The 21,208-nt window shown below is 46.5% G+C and overlaps 1 protein-coding gene across 1 annotated transcript in view; it reads right to left on the reverse strand.

The window, feature by feature from the left end:
- Positions 1 to 5,165: 5,165 nt before the first annotated feature.
- Positions 5,166 to 21,208, reverse strand: part of ODF2 (outer dense fiber of sperm tails 2) — a 99,600-nt gene continuing 83,557 nt past the window's right edge. Inside the window, exons 18-20 of the mRNA XM_082263945.1 lie at positions 18,524 to 18,686; positions 18,318 to 18,443; positions 5,166 to 5,532 (exon numbers count right to left, since the gene is read on the reverse strand). Coding sequence (XP_082120071.1) covers positions 5,359 to 5,532; positions 18,318 to 18,443; positions 18,524 to 18,686 — 463 coding nt within the window. The 3' untranslated portion in view covers positions 5,166 to 5,358. The remainder of the gene's footprint in view (positions 5,533 to 18,317; positions 18,444 to 18,523; positions 18,687 to 21,208) is intronic.

Here is a 21,208-nt window from a genome sequence, read left to right on the forward strand (position 1 = left end):
CACCCGTCAGCTATGGACGCCAGTACCGGGGTGATCCCTCTAGTTGCAGGCATCACTCCGGTACAAGCACTTTTCAAAATATCGGCAATATTGGTAACCTCCGGGGCCGATTCCGATATATCAGGGAAAGTGCATATCGGCCCTCGATATATCGGTTTTGCCGATAATCGGTCGATACCTAGTAAGAACTTACCGTAAAATCTTACTCTCTGAAGTTCATCGACAGATGCTGCGCTGCTTAATCATAGTGGGAGAGGCATAACCCTATAGCAGTGATGGTGAACCTTGGCACCCCAGATGTTTTGGAACTACATTTCCCATGATGCTCAACTACACTGCAGAGTCCATGAGCATCATGGGAAATGTAGTTCCAAAACATCCGGGGTGCCAAGGTTCACCATCACTGCTATAGGGTTATGCTTCTCCCACTATGATTAAGCAGCGCAGCATCTGTCGATGAAAGTTTTGCCTTAAGTTCTACTTTAATAGTTTATTGGGAAGCTTTAGCACCTTGATATACAACCATAATGACATTTTTTTAATTGAAAACTACTGCTAAAGTGCAGGCAGTTTGGGTTTAAATCCAAATCCTGTATACCTGGGGAGAACCTGGGTCCTAGACCTAGGCTGTATAATTCTCTGGCTTCAGATTGGAGGGGTTTAGTACATACTTAGACAGGCACTATATAAACCTTGAGCCTGGGCTCCAGCGTATTTACTATGACCCTAAACATGGCTGCTCGTGGTGTCTACTCTTAAACACTTTGCAGGACTTAAAGTAAATTTTATAATGGCTGCTGCCATTTTATATCAGCACCAGGGAGCCCCATGGCCTTCCATCTGTGGAATGGTTTGCATCTTTATTTGTGGACAAACCATCAGCCTTGCCTGTGAGATCCCAAACCTGGGCGAGCGTACCAAGAGTCTGTCACACAAGCATTCTATGTTCAGTCACATTTTTTGCTAAGAAAAATTGATGAATACTGATTCAGGGTACATCTGTCTTCAGTTTATGTCCATAAAAACAGAAAAGGACGCAGACTTTTTCTTTTTTTTTATACCTGTGGGCATAAACAGACTTATGTCTACATCCACCCGCCCATAGACCTACATTGTGGTTCAGTTTGAAGAACTAACAGACTCTGACTAAAAGGGCCCTAAGACATGGTTCACACCTATGCAGGTTGAGGTTGATGTGTTTTGCTTTTTTTCACATGTGTTTTTAATGCATTTTGCAGTTTTTTGGGGGGTGTCTGCTATCATGTGGGGGGAAAAGCAGAAATGCAAGCACTGTATTTTATTAAGTGTTTCTGCTGCATTTCCTTCCAAAGTCTATGGAACTGAAAACACAACCTGCTGTGGAAAAAAAATTTCCTGACCCTTTCCAAAAAAAAATGCACCAGTGGAAAATGCAGAGATGTAAACATGACCCATAGGAATCAATGTTAAATGGACTGTGGTACGTTTCTGCAAAAGTGAAAACCCACTGAAAAACCAGGCCTAAGGCATTGTCTTACAAATATAACTGCTCCCCACATGCACCTTAGTGCAGTGCAGGCTCTACTTGGCACCAGGACAGAGACATCCACACTGTTCAAGAGTGGATGAACTTCAAGTGTACCTAAATATATAACCTCCCAGAGAGACTTACCTATAAGGCATCCCAGTGTTCGGTGTACAGTCTTAATTAGGTGCGCTCGGTGTTGGGTGTACAGTCATGATTGGGTGCTCTCAGTGTTGGGTGTACAGTCATGATTGGGTGCGCTCAGTGTTGGGTGTACAGTCATGATCGGGTGCGCTCAGTGTTGGGTGTACAGTCATGATCGAGTGCGCTCAGTGTTGTGTGTACAGTCAATCGAGTGCGCTCTGTGTTGGGTGTACAGTCATGATGAGGTTCTCTGTGGTGGGTGTACAGTCATGATGAGGTGCGCTCAGTGTTGGGTGTACAGTCATGATTGGGTGCACTCAGTGTTGGGTGTACAGTCATGATTGGGTGCTCTGTGTTGGGTGTACAGTCATGATTGGGTGCTCTCAGTGTTGGGTGTACAGTCATGATTGGGTGCTCTCAGTGTTGGGTGTACAGTCATGATTGGGTGCGCTCAGTGTTGGGTGTACAGTCATGATTGGGTGCTCTCAGTGTTGGGTGTACAGTCATGATTGGGTGCTCTCAGTGTTGGGTGTACAGTCATGATTGGGTGCTCTCAGTGTTGGGTGTACAGTCATGATTGGGTGCTCTCAGTGTTGGGTGTACAGTCATGATTGGGTGCGCTCAGTGTTGGGTGTACAGTCATGATTGGGTGCTCTCAGTGTTGGGTGTACAGTCATGATTGGGTGCATTCAATGCACCACAGATTAGAAATAATTAGAACACACAAACTTCAAAATGACATTCATTTATGCATACATATAAATAACCATTTGAGCAAAAAACTATTCACAACATAAAAAAAATTAACTAAAATCTCAAAGTGTATATATAGCCAGAAGTTTTTTTTTTTTTAGTTCTGGATGGAGTGTGGAAGTGTTAGAACCTCTGTCAATTTTGTATTACTGTCCAGGTCGCAGCCAGGTAGATTCACCCTCTATATGTCACGATGACCATGATCATTGAGACAAAAAGTGACTGGAAATCCAAAATGTTAAAAACAAAATTTTTTTTTTAATGTAGTGGGGGCACCGGTTCTGGAAACATCTGTATATGAGGCGAATTTGTGAAGATTCCTCTCACTTCCTGCTAGATCTCTGACATGGAGTGAAGAGAAATCTCCCCAAGGGGACACAGATAGGAAAAAGTAAACATACAGGGGGTTCAACACTTCTCTACACTAGGCAAAACCAAAAAGAAAAAAAGCTTTTGGCTTTAAATATAGTGTAATGCTGAACGCCAGGCAAGCAGCTAAAAACACAGTTAAAATGCATGTAAAAAATATATAAAAATATATATATATTCTAATTATATAGAATATATATTTATAAATATATATAAAATAACAGAATTTTTGTAAGAACTTACCGTAAAATTATTTTCTCTGAGTCCTCTGACAGTTGCCGCCCACTCATACAGTCTTCACTTATGGGTATTGTCCCTATGGATAAGGTCAATACCCATAAGTGAAGACTGTATGAGTGGGCGGCGACTGTCAGAGGACGTAAGAGAAATATATTTTTTTAACTGCCTAAAGATTTAGGGTTTTGTTGTGACCTCTGCTGCAGCAGACCCTTGTCAAGAACATAACCCCCCAGAATACCAAATGGGCAATGAGAAGACAGCGGTATACTGGATAAATCATCACTCCTGCTCAGTGAAGCAGAGGCTGGCTGACTTCTAGTGCTGCCTCTTGGGTGACAATGTACCAGGGATTTTATGAGGCTGACAGGACCACAAATTCAGGTACTTTGCATTTAAGATCTATTTACTCACTATTTATTCAGTGAATACTTTAAAAGGACAAAGTTCACCTTCGGAACATGTTACGTGTTCCAGCTCCTGCCCCCTCTTCCCGGGGCCGGGACAAGGGGTTGGCAGGAGGGGCGGCTGCCCTGGGCACTGTGGTATCATGTGGGGGGTGGGGGCACCATTAGGAGATTGGGATTTGCATTGGGTGGGGGGATTTGGAAGGCAGCAGGGGGTATGAATTGTCCCGGGGGGGGTTTGCTAGGAAAGGTGATTTGGGGGGATATTTGTTGAGAGAGGATTAGAACTGGGAGAGGTGATGGGGGGGGGGGGGGGAGGGGGGCAAGAATTGGTGCTGGGGGGGAATTTAAACAGGAGGGGTAAACTTGTCCAGGAGGGGGGGGGGTTCTAGGAAAGGTGATTCGGAGGGTTATGTGTTGAGAGAGGAATCAAGCTGGGAGAGGTGATGGGGGAGGGGGGGGGGGATTTCAACAGGAGGGGTGAACTTGTCCTGGGAGAAGCGGGAATTTATACTTGGGAGATAAGCATGCTGACACAACTTAATCTGGGGGGGGGGGGGCGCAGTTTGGCATGTTCACCCTGGGCTCTAGTTGACCTTGTCCCGGCACTGCCTCTTCCCCTGATTCCTGCCTCCCCCACATCTAACAGAGGATGGTGGTTCTTCTCCCAGCACCCGCTGTCTCTTTTTAAAAACCACATGATCGTGCGGGGCTCCGCCCAAACAGCCACGTCATCCTGTAAATGTATGAACAACAAGTACCATTCTCCACTGCAGCAGAAGGACTTGTAGTTTCAATGCCCTGCAGGGTTGCTAATTAGAGCTTTTGTAGTACTCTGACTTGTCCTCCGGCTTTTAAACAGGAAGCCCATACAGAGGTACAGGCTGAAAGCTGGGGGGGGGGGGGACTGGTCTACAGGTGCTCATATTGCACCCGTGATCTACTGATCCTGGGTGCAAAGCTTTCAAGGCTCCTGCATTTAAAATGCTCTTTTTGTTTTCGGCAAAAATATGTGCATTTCTTTATTTTTCTATAAAGGTGAACTTATTTGCATACTGTATTTATATCTGCCTGTAGTTCAGCTTTAAAACCAATAAATATAAACCTGATTGATTCTGGTGAACCATGGAGGTTGTCAAGTGTTTTTGCAGATTCACCTTCACAGTGATGAGGCTTGACTGGCGCTTTTTGTATAAACTGTGTAAAATCACACTCTTGGGTTTTCTCAATGGGGCCTATAACTAGCCATAGATGTGAGATGGTGATCCAAGGATCAGATTCTGTCCAATAAACATATAGTATGTGTACCACTCAGACCATCATGTATACCTCTGCAGTGAGCAGACAGATTTTATTGGCCAGATCATGTGACACTTCATCTCATATCAACAGTTAGCCTAATTTTGGGGAATTAAACAGTCCTATAATTTAGTTCATTTACTGTGTAACATGACCATTGAGCAGGGATCCTGAAACTACGGTCCTCCAGCTGTTGCGGAACTACACATCCCATGAGGCATTGTAAAACTCGAACATTCACAGCCATGACTAGGAATGATGGGAATTGTAGTTCCTAAACAACTGGAGGGCCATAGTTCGAAGACCCCTGCCTTAGAGATTTGTGTCCAATAACAGAGCTAAACCTGCTAGTGTGCAGAGGTTTGTGCTTGGATGCTGCCTGCAGCATCTTTTTGGTACACACCAGTCCACATATTTGTGGAGCCAATTTTTAACCAATAGTTTATTTAAAATAAGAAAAAAAAATAGGCTAAAAAGCATTCCTTTGACCTTGCCCTTGACACTCGCATTGAGTTGCTCACAGTGAAGATGTTCGGGGCCTGTATGGCCCGTGATTGCTTTGACCAATGGAAGACTCAGTCTATGATGACCTTTTGTGCTTGTAGAGGACATCTCTCCTCCATGACAGGCACTTAGTCCTCTTACTCAGAGTGGAGTTCGAGGACGGATCGGAGAACTGGACATAGCAGCATCACCGAAAACATTGGTGTAGGAGGATTTAAGGAACTGGACATAGTTTTGCATACTGCGATTGGTACTTTCCGACTGCTCCAGCCTGTCCTTTAGATCTTGGAGGCGACTCTGGAAACGGCGCTCTGCCTAAAAATAGGATAGCCCCCAAAAAATAGAATTAAAATATAGTCTGATGTAAAGGAACATTGTGAGTAGACAGCCATTCTCTATACAGAAATTAAAGACATCAGGAAGTCAAAACTAAATACTCCACTTTGTAAACTGAAACTACATGCCAAGTCACCTGTTAGTGCTGAATCCACTGTGTCATGTAAGGAACAAGATAAAAAGAGAAGCATGGGAGGCCTGGGTTAGGGATAGCAAAAAAGCTTCACATAATTTTATTTTAAAGCCCAACTGAACCTTCAGTTTAAAGTGGAAAAGTACATCCTAGATCAAAGCACTGAAACCAAAAGGATTCAAACTAAGAACATTCTATACACATGACCCCTGAGGACGTCAGTTACGTGCTGACGAAACGTGTCGGGACTAGGGAACGCTATACGTCACTTCCAGTACCTGGAACGCGGAACGGCGTCCCCTGCTTGGATTTACATAGTTAAATAGTAGTTGAGGTTGAATAAAGACAATAGTCCATCCAGTTCAACCTGTGTAGGTGTGTGTGTGTGGACGTAATCGTCTCCCATACCCCTAGATGTTTTGATCCTTGAGATGTACGTCTAGGAGTCTTATAGTTACATAGTAGTTGAGGTTTAGGATTTTGCTCCAGAGTACTTTAGATTGGCTGAATGTGGACTACTATAACTCCTTTCTTGTCTCTCCTGTTTGCAAATGCCTGTCTGATTTCTAATGTGCTTATATGAACCTGGTGAGGAGAATCCCAAGGAGGCAGTGGCGTACCAACAGGAGGGGCGTGGGGGGGGGCTTACCGCCCCGGGTGCCACACATTAGTGAGTACCAGGGTGACACCCAGGGACGGCCGCCGGACTGCCTCCGCCGCTCACTGACACAAGAGCGCAGAGGAGGAACTGTTTAAAGCAGAGAATGGGAGAGAGACTCACCGTCATTCACTAGCCCTGAATACACAGCGCGGGCGCTGTCGGAAGGGAACTGTGCTAGTTAATGAGAAGGCGATTGGTTGCTAGGACCGCCTATCAACCAATCACCTGCTCATTAACTAGCACAGTTAACTTCGGCAGTTCCTGCTGACCGCTGTGTATTCAGGGCTCGTGAGAGTGACGGTGAGTCTCTCTCTCTCTCCTGTTCTCTGCTTTAAACAGTTCCTCCTCCTCTGCTCTCATCCTAATAAGGTAGGAGGAGGAGGGGCGCTTGTATTGTAAAGTGGTTCTATTGGGGGGGGGGGGTCTGCATTGTAGAGAGGTTCTATTGGGGGGGTCTATTACTATTAGGGGGGTTTGTATTGTAAAGGGGTTCTATTGGGGGGGTCTGCATTGTAAAGGGGTTTATTGGGGGGGTTAGTATTGTAAAGGGGTTCTATTGGGGGGGGGCTTTGTAATGTAAAGGGATTCTATTGGGGGGCTGTATAATGTAAAGGGTTCTATTGAGGGGGGTGGGGGGCTATGTAATCTAAAGGGTTCCATTGGGGGGGGGGGGGGTGCGGAAACTGTGTAATGTAAAGGGTTCTATGGGGAGGGCGGGGACTGTGTAATGTAAGGGGTTCTATTGGGGGGCTGTGTAATTTGAAGGGTTCTATGGGGGGGGGGCTGTGTAATGTAAGGGGTTCTATTGGGGGGCTGTGTAATTTGAAGGGTTCTATGGGGGGGGGCTGTGTAATGTAAAGGGTTCCATGAGGGGGGGGGGTGGGGGCTGTGTAATGTAAGGGGTTCTGTTTGGGGGCGGGGGCTGTGTAATGTGAAGGCTTCTATGGGGGCGGGGGCTGTATAATGTAAAATGTTCTATGGGGGGCGGGGGGCTGTGTAAAATAAAGGGTTCCATGAGGGGGATGGGGGGCTGTGTATTGTAAGGGGTTCTATAGGGGCGGGGGCTGTGTAATGTGAAGGGTTCCATGAGGGGGGTGAGGGCTGTGTAATGTAAAGGGTTCCATGGGGGCTATGTAATGTAAAGGGTTCCAATGGGGGGGGGGGGCTGTGTAATGTAAAGGGTTCCAGGGGTATGGGGGCTGTGTTAATGTAAAGGGGGTCTTTCTACATTTTACTCAGTTATTACTGCAGTCCTATAGATTTTTTTAGGTTGTGCATTTGTTTTCCTGCATTTTCTGAAAGCGCACCAAAAGTCCCGCATGCTGCATCTTTGGCGCGCTTTCAGAAAACAGGAAAATAATTTTTTTGGGGGGGGAATGACACCATGGTTTACTGCACCAGGTGACCCCAACAAAGGGGCGGGGGGGGCTTACCACCCCGGGTGCCACACATTAGGGGGTGTCAGGGAGCACCAGGGTGACACCCGGGGACGGCCGCCAGACTGCCTCCGCCGCTCACTGACACAAGAGCGCAGAGGAGGAACTGTTTAAAGCAGAGAATGGGAGAGAGACTCACCGTCATTCACTAGCCCTGAATACACAGCGGGCGCTGTCAGAGTCAACTGTGCTAGTTAATGAGAAGGCGATTGGTTGCTAGGACCGCCTATCAACCAATCACCTGCTCATTAACTAGCACAGTTAACTTCGGCAGTTCCCGCTGACCGCTGTGTATTCAGGGCTCGTGAGAGTGACGGTGAGTCTCTCTCTCTCCTGTTCTCTGCTTTAAACAGTTCCTCCTCCTCTGCTCTCATCCTAATAAGGTAGGAGGAGGAGGGGCGCTTGTATTGTAAAGGGGTTCCATTGGGGGGGTCTGCATTGTAGAGAGGTTCTATTGGGGGGGCTTGTATTGTAAAGTGGTTCTATTGGGGGGGGGGTCTATTACTATTAGGGGGGTTTGTATTGTAAAGGGGTTCTATTGGGGGGGGGGGGGGAGTCTGCATTGTAAAGGGGTTCTATTGGGGGGGTTAGTATTGTAAAGGGGTTCTATTGGGGGGGGGGGGGGGGGTTTGCATTGTAGAGGGGTTCTATTGGGGAGGCTTTGTAATGTAAAGGGGTTCTATTGGGGGGCTGTATAATGTAAAGGGTTCTATTGAGGGGGGTGGGGGCTATGTAATGTAAAGGGTTCTATTGGGGGGGCTATGTAATCTAAAGGGTTCCATTGGGGGGGGGGGTGCTGAAACTGTGTAATGTAAAGGGTTCTATGGGGGGGCAGGGGCTGTGTAATGTAAGGGGGTTCTATTGGGGGGCGGGGGGGGCTGTGTAATTTGAAGGGTTCTATGGGGGGGGGGGCTGTGTAATGTAAAGGGTTCCATGAGGGGGGGTGGGGGCTGTGTAATGTAAGGGGTTCTGTTGGGGGGCGGGGGCTGTGTAATGTGAAGGCTTCTATGGGGGCGGGGGCTGTGTAATGTGAAGGCTTCTATGGGGGCAGGGGCTGTATAATGTAAAATGTTTTATGGGGGGCGGGGGCTGTGTAACATAAAGGGTTTCCGTGAGGGGGATGGGGGCTGTGTAATGTGAAGGCTTCTATGGGGGCGGGGCTGTATAATGTAAAATGTTCTATGGGGGGCGGGGGCTGTGTAACATAAAGGGTTCCATGAGGGGGATGGGGGCTGTGTAATGTAAGGGGTTCTATAGGGGGCGGGGGCTGTGTAATGTAAGGGGTTCTATAGGGGGCGGGGGCTGTGTAATGTGAAGGGTTCCATGAGGGGGGTGGGGGCTGTGTAATGTAAAGGGTTCCATGGGGGGATGGGGGCTGTGTAATGTAAAGGGGTCCAGGGGTATGGGGGCTGTGTTAATGTAAAGGGGGTCTTTCTACATTTTACTCACAGTTATTACTGCAGTCCTATAGATTTTTTTAGGTTGTGCGTTTTTTTTCTGCATTTTCTGAAAGCGCACCAAAAGTCCCGCATGCTGTATCTTTGGCGCGCTTTCAGAAAACAGGAAAATAATTTTTTTGGGGGGGAATGACACCATGGTTTACTGCACCAGGTGACCCCAAACCTAGTGACACACACTGGCAGTAGCACACAGTAAGTGTGCCACTGCCATTTACATGTATTTCTGTCTGGCCCCTTAGGTCAATCAGCGCCGTTTTTGCAGAGGAGGAGGGGCCTGGTCGCCGGGGGGAGCAGAGGGAGGAGGATTCTTTTGGGTTCCGGGCTGCAGTGCGTGGAGGCACTACACGTGACACGTCAATGTGCGGTTCATTGTCTGCACACCGGGGGGGGGGGGTGCCAGATATAGGATCCACCCCAGGTGCCAATGCTCTAGGTAAGCACCTGCAAGAAACATTGGCAATATCGGTAACCTCCGGGGCCGATTCCAATATATCGGGGAAAGCGCATATTGGCCCCGCCGATAATCGGTCGATCCCTACATTCTATCCCTTGACAGTATACAGCAGAGTAGGAACAACGCTCTCTGTGTGCAAGCGGTGTTCTCTCTGCAAAGGTCCAACACCCCTCCTGCTCATGCAAAATTTGAGCCCCCCCCAATCGGCAGGGAGTGTGAGCTCTAAAACCACAGTATACTGCCAGGGGGCAGGAATTTCTGCCAACCACCTTTAAGACTTAACATATTTTGCTCTGATGTACATGAAATGTATTTACTGGTTTTAAGGCTAACTCCACTATTAGCATTGTTACACCCATGGTTAGTATGTAACATGTTGCTAAGCAACCCCCATCCCCCCCCCCCTTCCCCTGTGTCAGCATGAGGGTGTTTTTTTTGGCTCCGCCCACATAGCCGCATCATTTATTCAGAGATATGTGGTCACTGTACTTGCAGTCTATTGACATTTCCTCCAGCTCTCCAACTGAAAACAGGTACGGGCAGGGAGCTGGGGAAAGGGTGCATTTATTGATTTATTTTTTGTATAGAGGTAAACTTAGCCTTCATACTGAATTTTTACTTGGGTTTTAAAGTGAACATGAGCTTTACTCATGCAGGGCAAAGCAGATTCTCTTTAACCCCCCTGGCGGTATTCCCGAGTGTGGCTCGGGGTTAATTTTCACACTTGCCTTGCAATCCCCTGCCGTCCTCCGGCCATCCTCACACTCTTTACCCGCTCTGTGCTCGGCCGATGCCGGCACTTGCCTTTCCGGTTCCCTTCCGTGTGAGCGTTGCGACGCAGGGGGGTGGAACCGGGGGCAAATTCAAAAATGTAAATAAAGAGTGGAAAGGAATCCGCGCTTAGGATAATATCGAAGGGAGGGGGTAGAAAAAAACGATTGGCTGCAGCCCACTTCAGAATATAATCTACTAGAGATTATATTAGATATGTAGAGGAAAAAAGAAGTGCTTGGCGCTGCCAATATATGCGTTAGAAGTGTGGAAGGTAGAAACTAGTATAAATAACACAGATATCACAAATATTGCAAATGTTATGCACGATTGAAAAAAGTGGTGGATGTTAGATAAATAAGTGAGGTATTAAATATTCAAGAGGTAAAAACAGGAATAAAGTGTAAAAGCATAAAACCTAAAAACCAATATTTAAATGTATGCAGAAATATAAATAGGTATGCAAAAAATGAATAAATAGAAAATGACGTATACATCCACAATATACTCCAGTAAAAAATATATATAGTGCCCTTCAAGTGAGGGTGAAGTGGTGATGTTGAAACAATAAATAAATATATGAATTCAGAAATGGTATTATAGTGCAGTGAGTATTTGGTGATATGTAACACAGGTGTATAAGTGATGATAAAAAGGTATAGTAGAAGAAATTAGTAAATATAAATTAATTTACAGTGACTTGGGTGACCAAAAAGTGACGTGTGCAAAAAAGAAACCTCAGTCCCAAACCAGGGAAGAGAGAGTGCCCAATATGGTTCCCCAAAATAACAATGGGGTGAACCACAGATGAAAGAAAACAAATCCAAAAAAATAATAATAAATAATGCAAAAAAAATTATAAAATGGTGACTAGGTGATTGTTACACAGAATATCTCAAGATCAATAGTGTGCTAGTGAAAAAATGCGCAAAAAATGTGGTCAAAAATGCATAGGAAAAAACATCCACTGAGTCCTTAAAAAGCGCATAGAGGTATAACAGTCCAAAATGGTGATGAGGTGCCAAAATCACAGGTGCGACCGGTTGGATGGTTCTAGAGTGAAGACAATGGTGCTCCCCTATTCAATGGGTCCGGTGCTCCATTTCTAGTAAATACAGAGCTTACCAGAAAGTACTACCCCTACAGGGGTAGAGCGCAGGTCGATATTTGTAGGGATCGCTCCCAAAGCAGAGGGGTCCGGTCACCTGGTCCACTTCTAATATTCCAATTGCCCGAGTCACAACTGCTTGGCGTGTTAGTAGGGGTATTCCAACATTAATGCTCCAAACAAGCCATTCCAGGACATGTGTATAAATAAAGAAAGATGCCTCCAAATGGTGAAATACCGCTAGACTTTTATTAAAACATCCAAGATAAAAGCAGGTACTCACATAAAAACAATGCTAACGATCCCTCAGGACTTAGGAGCCGCAAGGTCCTCTCTGGCGGTGGGGTGATGAACGGTAAGCGTTCTCCCGACCGGAGCTGTGTCCCAAGCCGATCAATTTCTTTATTTATACACATGTCCTGGAATGGCTTGTTTGGAGCATTAATGTTGGAATACCCCTACTAACACGCCAAGCAGTTGTGACTCGGGCAATTGGAATATTAGAAGTGGACCAGGTGACCGGACCCCTCTGCTTTGGGAGCGATCCCTACAAATATCGACCTGCGCTCTACCCCTGTAGGGGTAGTACTTTCTGGTAAGCTCGGTATTTACTAGAAAGGGGAGCACCGGACCCATTGAATAGGGGAGCACCATAGTCTTCACTCTAGAACCATCCAACCGGTCGCACCTGTGATTTTGGCACCTCATCACCATTTTGGACTGTTATACCTCTATGCGCTTTTTAAGGACTCAGTGGATGTTTTTTCCTATGCATTTTTGACCACATTTTTTGCGCATTTTTTCACTAGCACACTATTGATCTTGAGATATTCTGTGTAACAATCACCTAGTCACCATTTTATAATTTTTTTTGCATTATTTATTATTATTTTTTTGGATTTGTTTTCTTTCATCTGTGGTTCACCCCATTGTTATTTTGGGGAACCATATTGGGCACTCTCTCTTCCCTGGTTTGGGACTGAGGTTTCTTTTTTGCACACGTCACTTTTTGGTCACCCAAGTCACTGTAAATTAATTTATATTTACTAATTTCTTCTACTATACCTTTTTATCATCACTTATACACCTGTGTTACATATCACCAAATACTCACTGCACTATAATACCATTTCTGAATTCATATATTTATTTATTGTTTCAACATCACCACTTCACCCTCACTTGAAGGGCACTATATATATTTTTTACTGGAGTATATTGTGGATATATACGTCATTTTCTATTTATTCATTTTTTGCATACCTATTTATATTTCTGCATACATTTAAATATTGGTTTTTAGGTTTTATGCTTTTACACTTTATTCCTGTTTTTACCTCTTGAATATTTAATACCTCACTTATTTATCGAACATCCACCACTTTTTTCAATCGTGCATAACATTTGCAATATTTGTGATATCTGTGTTATTTATACTAGTTTCTACCTTCCACACTTCTAACGCATATATTGGCAGCGCCAAGCACTTCTTCTTCTTTTTTCCTCTACAAAAATGTAAATACACCAAATGAGATGATACAAAGCTGTGATCCTAACAGATTACACTGTATCATCCCATTACACCACAGGATTTCACCTGGTGACTTTTCCAGTTCTTTGTGCCTGGAAAAACAGAATTTTTGTAAGAACTTACCGTAAAATTATTTTCTCTGAGTCCTCTGACAGTCGCCGCCCACTCATACAGTCTTCACTTATAGGTCTCGGTCCTCTCTGTCGGAGGGGGAGGGGGAAGTTTCCCCCCCCAGGTCGGCCAGAGATCGTGCTGCTATGGCTGCGCTCATTAGTTCTGTAAAAGATACGCTGCATTTGGAGGATGAGCCCCACCAGCAGTATAAGCGGTCATCCTTTGGGACCCGCAGAGCCCAGAAATCGGTTCAGGTTTTTTTTCCCCGTCACGCCGTATTTCATGAAATGGTGAATGAACAATGGCGCAATCTGAAGCGCAACTTTATGGTACCTCAGCGGTTTGAGTACCGTTATCCTTTCACGTCTCCTACGGATTCGTGCTGGACTGTGGCTCCTAAGGTGGACCACACTGTGTCCAGGTTGAACAAAGCCACTCTTATGCCCGCGGAGGAATCTCCGGTGTTTAGGGACCTGGCGGACGGACGGGTGGAGTCTATTACCCGCCACTGCTAAATGGTGGCGGGTCCTTGCTGGAACCCGTGTTCGCCTCTGTTTTGGTCTCTCAGGCTGTGCTGGAGTGGATAGAGGTGATTAAATGCACCATGGAGGCGGATTCTGCCCCTCCTGCTACGTTGGCCATGATGGACCAGGTTTATCAAGCTGTGCTATACCTGTGTTACACGGCCTTGGATGAGGCCCCTCTTGTCTCGCGCTTGTCTGCATGCGCGGTATTGCTCCGTCACATCGTGTGGTTGAAGAACTGATCGGCTGACCAGTCCTCAAAAAAGACAGTGTCTGACATTCCTTATGCGGGGAACTGACTCTTTGGGGAATCCCTGGATGAGTTGGTTAGGGGTCACTGGGGGTAGGAGTATTCTGCTACCCCTAGTGGCCAAGGGTAGGTTTTTCCGCGGCAAGCGGGGCCCTTCCTTTAAAGCCAACCAGGGGTCCTTTCGTGCCTTTAGGGCACAGGACAAGGGCAAATCCTTCAAGGCCTCGGATGGCCAGAAGAAGCCCTGGGTGGGCAAACCTAAAGCCGCCCGCCCTAACACACAGGCCCACTCTGGCCCCGCCTGAAGGGGCACCCTCACCCGCTTCAGGGGTGGGGGGGACGTCTGCGCTGTTTTCCCCAACCTTGGCTGTCCAAGATTCAGGGCAGGCAACTCATCCTGTTGGGATACAAGATCGAGTTTCGATCACGCCCGACAGACAGATTCTTCCCCTCAAGTCTTCATTTACCCCGGATCGTCTCCTCGATCTCCATCGGGCGGTGCAGGATCTGCTCCCCCAGGGGGTGATCGTCCCGGTGCCACACCAGGACAGGTGTCGGGGTTTTTACTCGAATCTGTTCACGGTGCCCAAATAAGAGGGCAAGATACGTCCGATTCTGGACTTAAAAGTTTCTGAACCGCTTCGTGCGAGTCCAAAATTTCCGCATGGAATCCATTCGATCGATGGTGGCCTCTCTGAGTCCAGGGGATTTCCTGGCGTCCATCAACCTCAGGGATGCGTATTTACACATCCCCATTTATGAGGGTCATCAGAGGTATCTCCGATTCGCGATTGCAGAGGAGCACTATCACTTCGTGGCGTTACCTTTCGGTCTCAAGTCGGCTCCAAGGGTGTTTACCAAAGTCTTGGCTCCTGTCCTGGCCTTGCTGCGGGCACAGGGAATTGCAGTCCTGGAGGTTCAGATGCTCCAGGAGTTCGGGTGGACCACCAACTTCCAGAAGTCGATGTTGTTCCCTTCTGTCCGGCTCCCCTACCTGGGGATGGTTCTGGACTCCGCTCAAGCAAGAGTTTTCCTGCCGGTGGACAAGCTCCAGACTCTACAGAACGAGGTCAAGTCCCTCAGGGACAACCGTTCCTCATCACTCAGGACCTGCATGCGTGTCCTGGGGTTAATGGGTTCAGCCTTCAAGGCGGTGCCATCTGCACAATCCCACACACGTTCTCTGCGAGCGGAGATTCTGGCCAGGTGGGACAGACATCCTCAATCCTTGGAAAAGAGGATCTCGTTGAGTCTCCGAGTCTGGACAGATCTTCTGTGATGTCTCCGGCTCTGAGGAAGGACAATCCTTCCGTCCAGTGGTGTGGACAGTGATCACCAAGGATGCCAGCCTGTCGGGCTGGGGCGGTGTTCTGGGCACTTTGTCGGCCCAGGGCACTTGGTTGGAGGAGGAATCCTCTCTGCCGATTAAATGTGTTGGAACTGCGAGTGATCAAACTCTGTTTGTTGCATTGGTCGGATCGTCTGCAGGACCACCCTGTGCGTGTGCAGACCGACAATGCCACTGTGGTGGCGTACGTCAATCACCAAGGGGGCACCAGGAGTGCCCGGGCGGCCAAGGAAGTGGCCGAGATTCTGTCCTGGGCCGAGACGTGGGTCTCGGCACTTTCGGCAGTGCACATTCCGGGTGTGGAGAACTGGCAGGCCGACTATCTGAGTCGCCAGACCCTGGACCAGGGGGAATGGTCCCTGCACCCGGGGTAATTCAGATGCTGTGTGCGCGATGGGGATTCCCGGACGTGGATCTGTTCGCGTCTCGTCTAAACAACAAGGTAGAAAGGTTCATGACAAGAACTCGCGATCCTCTGGCATTCGCCTCGGAATCGGTATCGTCTGATCTTTGCCTTTCCTCCGATTCAGTTGTTGTCCTGGTTCCTTCGCAGGTTGGTCTCGGAACCGACGCAGGTGAATCCTGGTGGCACCAGACTGGCCGCGCCGGTCTTGGTACGTGGACATCTTGCAAATGGTCGTCGAGCCTCCTTGGCGGCTCCCCTTATGAGACGATCTGCTGTCGCAGGGGGCGATCTTCCATCCTGCTTTACAGTCGCTGGCTTTGACGGCGTGGCTGTTGAACACCGGGTCTTGAGAGATGGGGGTCTCTCGTCGGCGGTCATTCCTACCTTTGTCAAGGCTAGGAAGGCCTCGTCTGGTAAGATTTCTTATCGTACCTGGAAGGCTTATTTCGCCTGGTGTGAATCCCAGGGTGGCGAGGGTGTTAGCCTTCCTGCAATCTGGTGTGGATCAGCGTTTGGCGCTGACCACTGTTAAGGGTCAGTTATCTGCGCTGGCTATTCTTTTCCAGCGTCACTTGGCGTCAAATTCCTTGATCCGCACCTTTGTTCGAGTACGTCATCTGGCTCCCCCTAGGTGAGCGCCATTACCTCCTTGGGACTTGACTCTAGTCCTGTCCATTTTTACAACACCCTCCCTTTGAAAATATCAGGGAAATTACTCTGCAGGCACTGTCACGAAAAGTTGCCTTTTTAGTGGCTATCACATCTGCTCGCAGGGTGTTGGAGTTGGCGGCCTTGTCCTGCCACTCTCCCTACCTGGTTGTCCATAAAGAGAAGGTGGTCTTGCGACCTCATCAATCCTTCCTTCCGAAGGTGGTGTCTGATTTCCATCTCAATGAGGATGTTGTTTTGCCTTCGCTGTGTGCGGAGCCTAGGCATCCTAAGGAGTTTGCCTTGCATCCCTTGGATGTTGTGAGGGCGATCAGGGTCTACCTGTCTACTGACTCCCTCAGAAAGTCGGATTCTCTCTTCTTCCTTCCTGAGGGCCCTCGGAAGGGTACGGCTGCGTCTGCGGCAACCATTTCTAAATGGATCAGGCAAACGATTGTGCAGGCCTATTCGCTTACGGATCAGGTTCCACCCTTCCTGTCACGGCGCACTCTACCGGGGCGGTGAGTTCGTCTTGGGCTTTTCGCCATCGGGCGTCAGTGTCCCAGGTGTGGTGCAATGCGGCGAATTGGTCGTCCGTGCATACATACCTTTACCATATTTTACACACTTGATGTTTTGGCATCGGCCGATGCCTCCTTTGGCCGCAAAGTTCTTGGTGCGGCTGTACTTTAGGGGTGACATGGCAGTTTGCGCCTGTCCCCTCCTGTTGGGGAATAATCCCTTGGTTTTTTGCATTCCTGGGTTTTGTTTGCTCATGTTGAGCTTTCCTGTTACCCAGTGTTTTGACTTTATCTTGAAGATAATGTTCTTTTCTCTGACCTGGGTTGCGTTGCCTGTGGGCTTTGCTTTTAGACTAACTGGAAAACAGCGACAGCGAAACGGAGTTACTTGAAGAACTGAGCGATAGCGATTCGTGGGAAAATTCGTCATCAGATACGGAAAGTGAGGACAGCGACGATGTCCCTTTCTGGCACATCGCTTGTGGAATTTGGGAAGTATATCAAATGATTCTTCAGAATTTCCAACGTAGCGATGTGCCAGAAAGACATCAGAATAGTCACGGTCGTCACTTTCCGTACCGGATGACGAATTTTCCCATGAATCGCTGTCGCTCAGTTCTTCAAGTAACTCAGTTTTCCAGTTCGTCTAAAAGTGCTTTTGTGCAAAAAGAACGCTTTTTAGACGCCATGGTCGTTCTCTATTTTCCCAGCACAAAGAACTGGAAAAGTCACCAGGTGAAATCCTGTGGTGAAATGGCATGATACAGTGTACAGTAAACCCCCCGCTCCATCGCGGTTCCGTTTTTGCGGTCCCGGTATATTGCGGTTTTTTTTTGTAATGTTATTTTACTATATAAATCATTAAAAATGAAATATTTTTGTGTTTTCCATAGCTCTTGCTATGTCTCTCAGTATCTTTTATGTGTTTAAATGAGTTTCTATTGTTTTAAAAGTGTGTTTAAAGACCTTAAAATGCTTCTACACGTACAGTGACAGTAAAAAAAAAACATGCCTACAATGTATTTTAATAGGGTTTTTCTATTTCGCGGATTTTCACTTTTCGCGGCTGGGTCCGGAACCTAACCCCTGCAATGGAGGGGGGTTTACTGTAATCCGTTAGGATCACAGCTTTGTATCATGTCATTTAGTGATTTACATTTTTGAAATTGCCGCCAGGGCAATGCTCGCAGGGAAGGGAACCTGAAGACAGGTGCCGGCATTGGCCGAGCACACAGCGGGAGGACGGCGGGGATTGCAGGGGAAGGTGAGTTTTAAAATATAAAACAACAGATTTCCGTGCAATACAATGTACCGCTTTTAGCACAGAAATCCGGACATAATCATGCTGCAAGGGAGGTTAAACAAAGTTCTATATTAATAATGAATTCTCATAACTTACATCATCTTTGCTGCGTCGAAACTGGTTGATTTCAGTCTTGGTCCTGCTCAGCTGCGTCTCCAGCTCAAGTATTTTCGCTTGTGTTACCCTCTCTTTAGATGAAGCTCGTTCCTTGGTCTGGTCCACCTGTAATGGATTTATACAAGAAATCTAACCTCTGCTAAATCCTTGTACAGATACAGATGATGTGCACACAGGTGACTTGCCTGTCTCCGGGATTCTTCGATGGCTGCCTCCAGCTGCCGTGAGAGAGAAGCGCAATCCCGGGACTTTTCTTCCAGTCTCATCTGGTTCTGATGGATTGTCTCTTCCCGCTTGGCCACAACTTGCAGAAGTTCTCTGTTCTGTGTTCCAGCATCCTCCATCCGCCTGATAAATGCAAAACAAATATGAAAGTCAGCCAACAGAGAAATCAGGGCAAGTTGTGGAACGAGCCAAGAAGGGTTGGATCTTCCTCAACCAATACCCACCACCTAAAGTCATCATTCCATGAATGATATATGACTTTTACACCTCACCAAAGGTGCACTACTTTGTTCTATAACACTCAACTCAAAAACCACTTTTCATAAAACTAGACCCATGGTAAAATGGGATGGAGATTGCAACACACCTTTTCACAACAACAGTGGTCACAAGCTTTCAAATACTCATACCGTATTTCCTACTGTACCAATCATTGGGAACTATCAAAAATAATACTCTCAAGATGGTATCTTACACCATTTCGCCTATCAAAATTCTATCCATCCCATTCTCCATTATGCTGGCGCGCATGTGGTCAAGTGGGAAATCTTTACCACATCCTCTGGTCCTGCAGAAGTTTTAGTGAGTTTCTGGAACCAAGTTTTTGGTCTTCTATCCTCTGTGACAGGTGTATTAACGAAACCCACACCCGCCTTGGCTCTTTTGAACTTAGGAATAGAAATGTTCCCTGTGAATATACGCTGGGTAAGTAGCCCATATACTACAAGCTTCTAGGTCAATCATAACTAGACGTTGGAAATGCACTGAGGCCCCTAATCTCTCTGGAGGTAGTAGCATCTGTTGTTAACCACTTGCCAACTGCCGCACGACTATATACTGCAGCAGTCAGCCCCGTACAGGCAAAGTGATGTATCGATACGTCGCTGGCCCACGAGCTTGTAGGGGGCGAGCGCGCACCGGCACGCTCCCGCCCCCGCTCATTCCCTGCCATCCCCGCACATGTGACCGGCGGCTCAGATGTCTGCCGGCCACTCACAATCTCCCTCAGGAGAGGGAGAAAGACAGACGGCTGATGTAAACACAGCCGTCTGTCATTCTCCCTTAGATCATCACAGAGGCTATGCCAGGGGTGTCCAAACTATGGCCCTCCAGCTGTTCAGTAACTACAATTCCCATGAGGCATTGTAAATCTCTGACATTCACAGACATAACTAGGCATGATGGGAATTGTAGTTCCTGAACAGCTGAAGAGCCATAGTTTGGACATAGCTGGGCTATGCGATCCTGCTATGTAGGATCGTATGTCTCTGTGATGATCTAACAAGCCACGCCCCCTGAAAGTTAGAATCACGCCCCTAGGGACACACTTAACCCCTTGATGACCAATGAAGTTAACCCCTTCCCTGCCAGTGTCATTTTGACAGTAACAGTGCATATGTATAGCACGGATTACTGTAGTAATGTCACTGGTACTCCCAAAAGTGTCAAAAATGTCAGTCGGGGGTCCAATCTGTCCACCGCTATGTCGCAGCCCCGGGAAAAAAAAAAAAAAAAAAATCGCAGATGCCGCCATAACTAGTTAAAAAAAAAAGAACAATAAAAATTATATAAATCTTTCCCGTAGTTAGTAAACGCACTAACTTTTGCCCAAAACAATCAAAATACGCTTATTGCGATTTTTTTTTTTTTTATTTTACCAAACATATGTAGCAGAAAACAAAAATTAGCCTAATATGTTAAATTTCGATTTTTACATTTTTTTTTTTTGAGAATTTCATATAAACAAAATTCAAAAAATATTGTTATTTTTTCAAAATTGTTGCTCTTTTTTTGTTTATAGCGCAAAAAATAAAAATCGCACAGGTGATCAAATACCACCAAAAGAAAGTTCTGTTTGTGGGAAAAAAAGGACGCCAAATTCATTTGGGTACAGCATTGCACGACCGTGCAATTGTCCGTTAAATTCATGCAGTGCCGAATCGCAAAATAGGCCCTGGTCATTGAGCAGCCAAATCCTCCGGGGCTTAAGTGGTTGAACTAACTTTTGAACACGTAAAATTGTTAGCACTCCGCTCTAATACACTGCGTAAATTTGAACAACATTGGGAATTGTGGTCCCTTTGGACCAAACGATTTCTACTGCTGATTTTATAACCTTTCAACTGTTACACTATTACTATTGCATTATTACTGTTTGCACTGTTACACTATTGGTTCTTTGTTGTAGTACCGCATTCTCTGATGTTTTTGTATATCTTATATGCTGAATGCTTTGTATCTGTATGTTTTTCTACCAAAACTTAATAAAAATTTATTTTGAAGAAGTTGGATCTTTTGCCAAGTTTTTATTGCATTCTTTGTTCCTAGTGGTAAGATTTCCCCATTTTTCATATGGTCAATAGAACAGAGAGTCAGGGGGAATCTCCCCAACAAGGACACGCTTGAGGGTGTATAACTGTTTTAAATACCCATAAATAATAGTAAACCTCTCATCCAGGTATGTGTTTATAAAACAGGTTTTTAGACAGAATTACTAGAAATATCTCAATCTGTCCTACATCAGCCTCCTGTAATCTGCCCAGCCTGTAATCGGGAGAGGTTTTCCTCTGGGAGGGGTGTCCGTCTAAGGCTGATGTCACACTAGTGATCTCATTGGTGAAAATTTTCCAGGAACAGAAATGCTT

This window comes from Pelophylax lessonae (assembly GCF_965119305.1).
Source record: "Pelophylax lessonae genome assembly, chromosome: 7".
Classification (NCBI taxonomy): domain Eukaryota; kingdom Metazoa; phylum Chordata; class Amphibia; order Anura; family Ranidae; genus Pelophylax; species Pelophylax lessonae.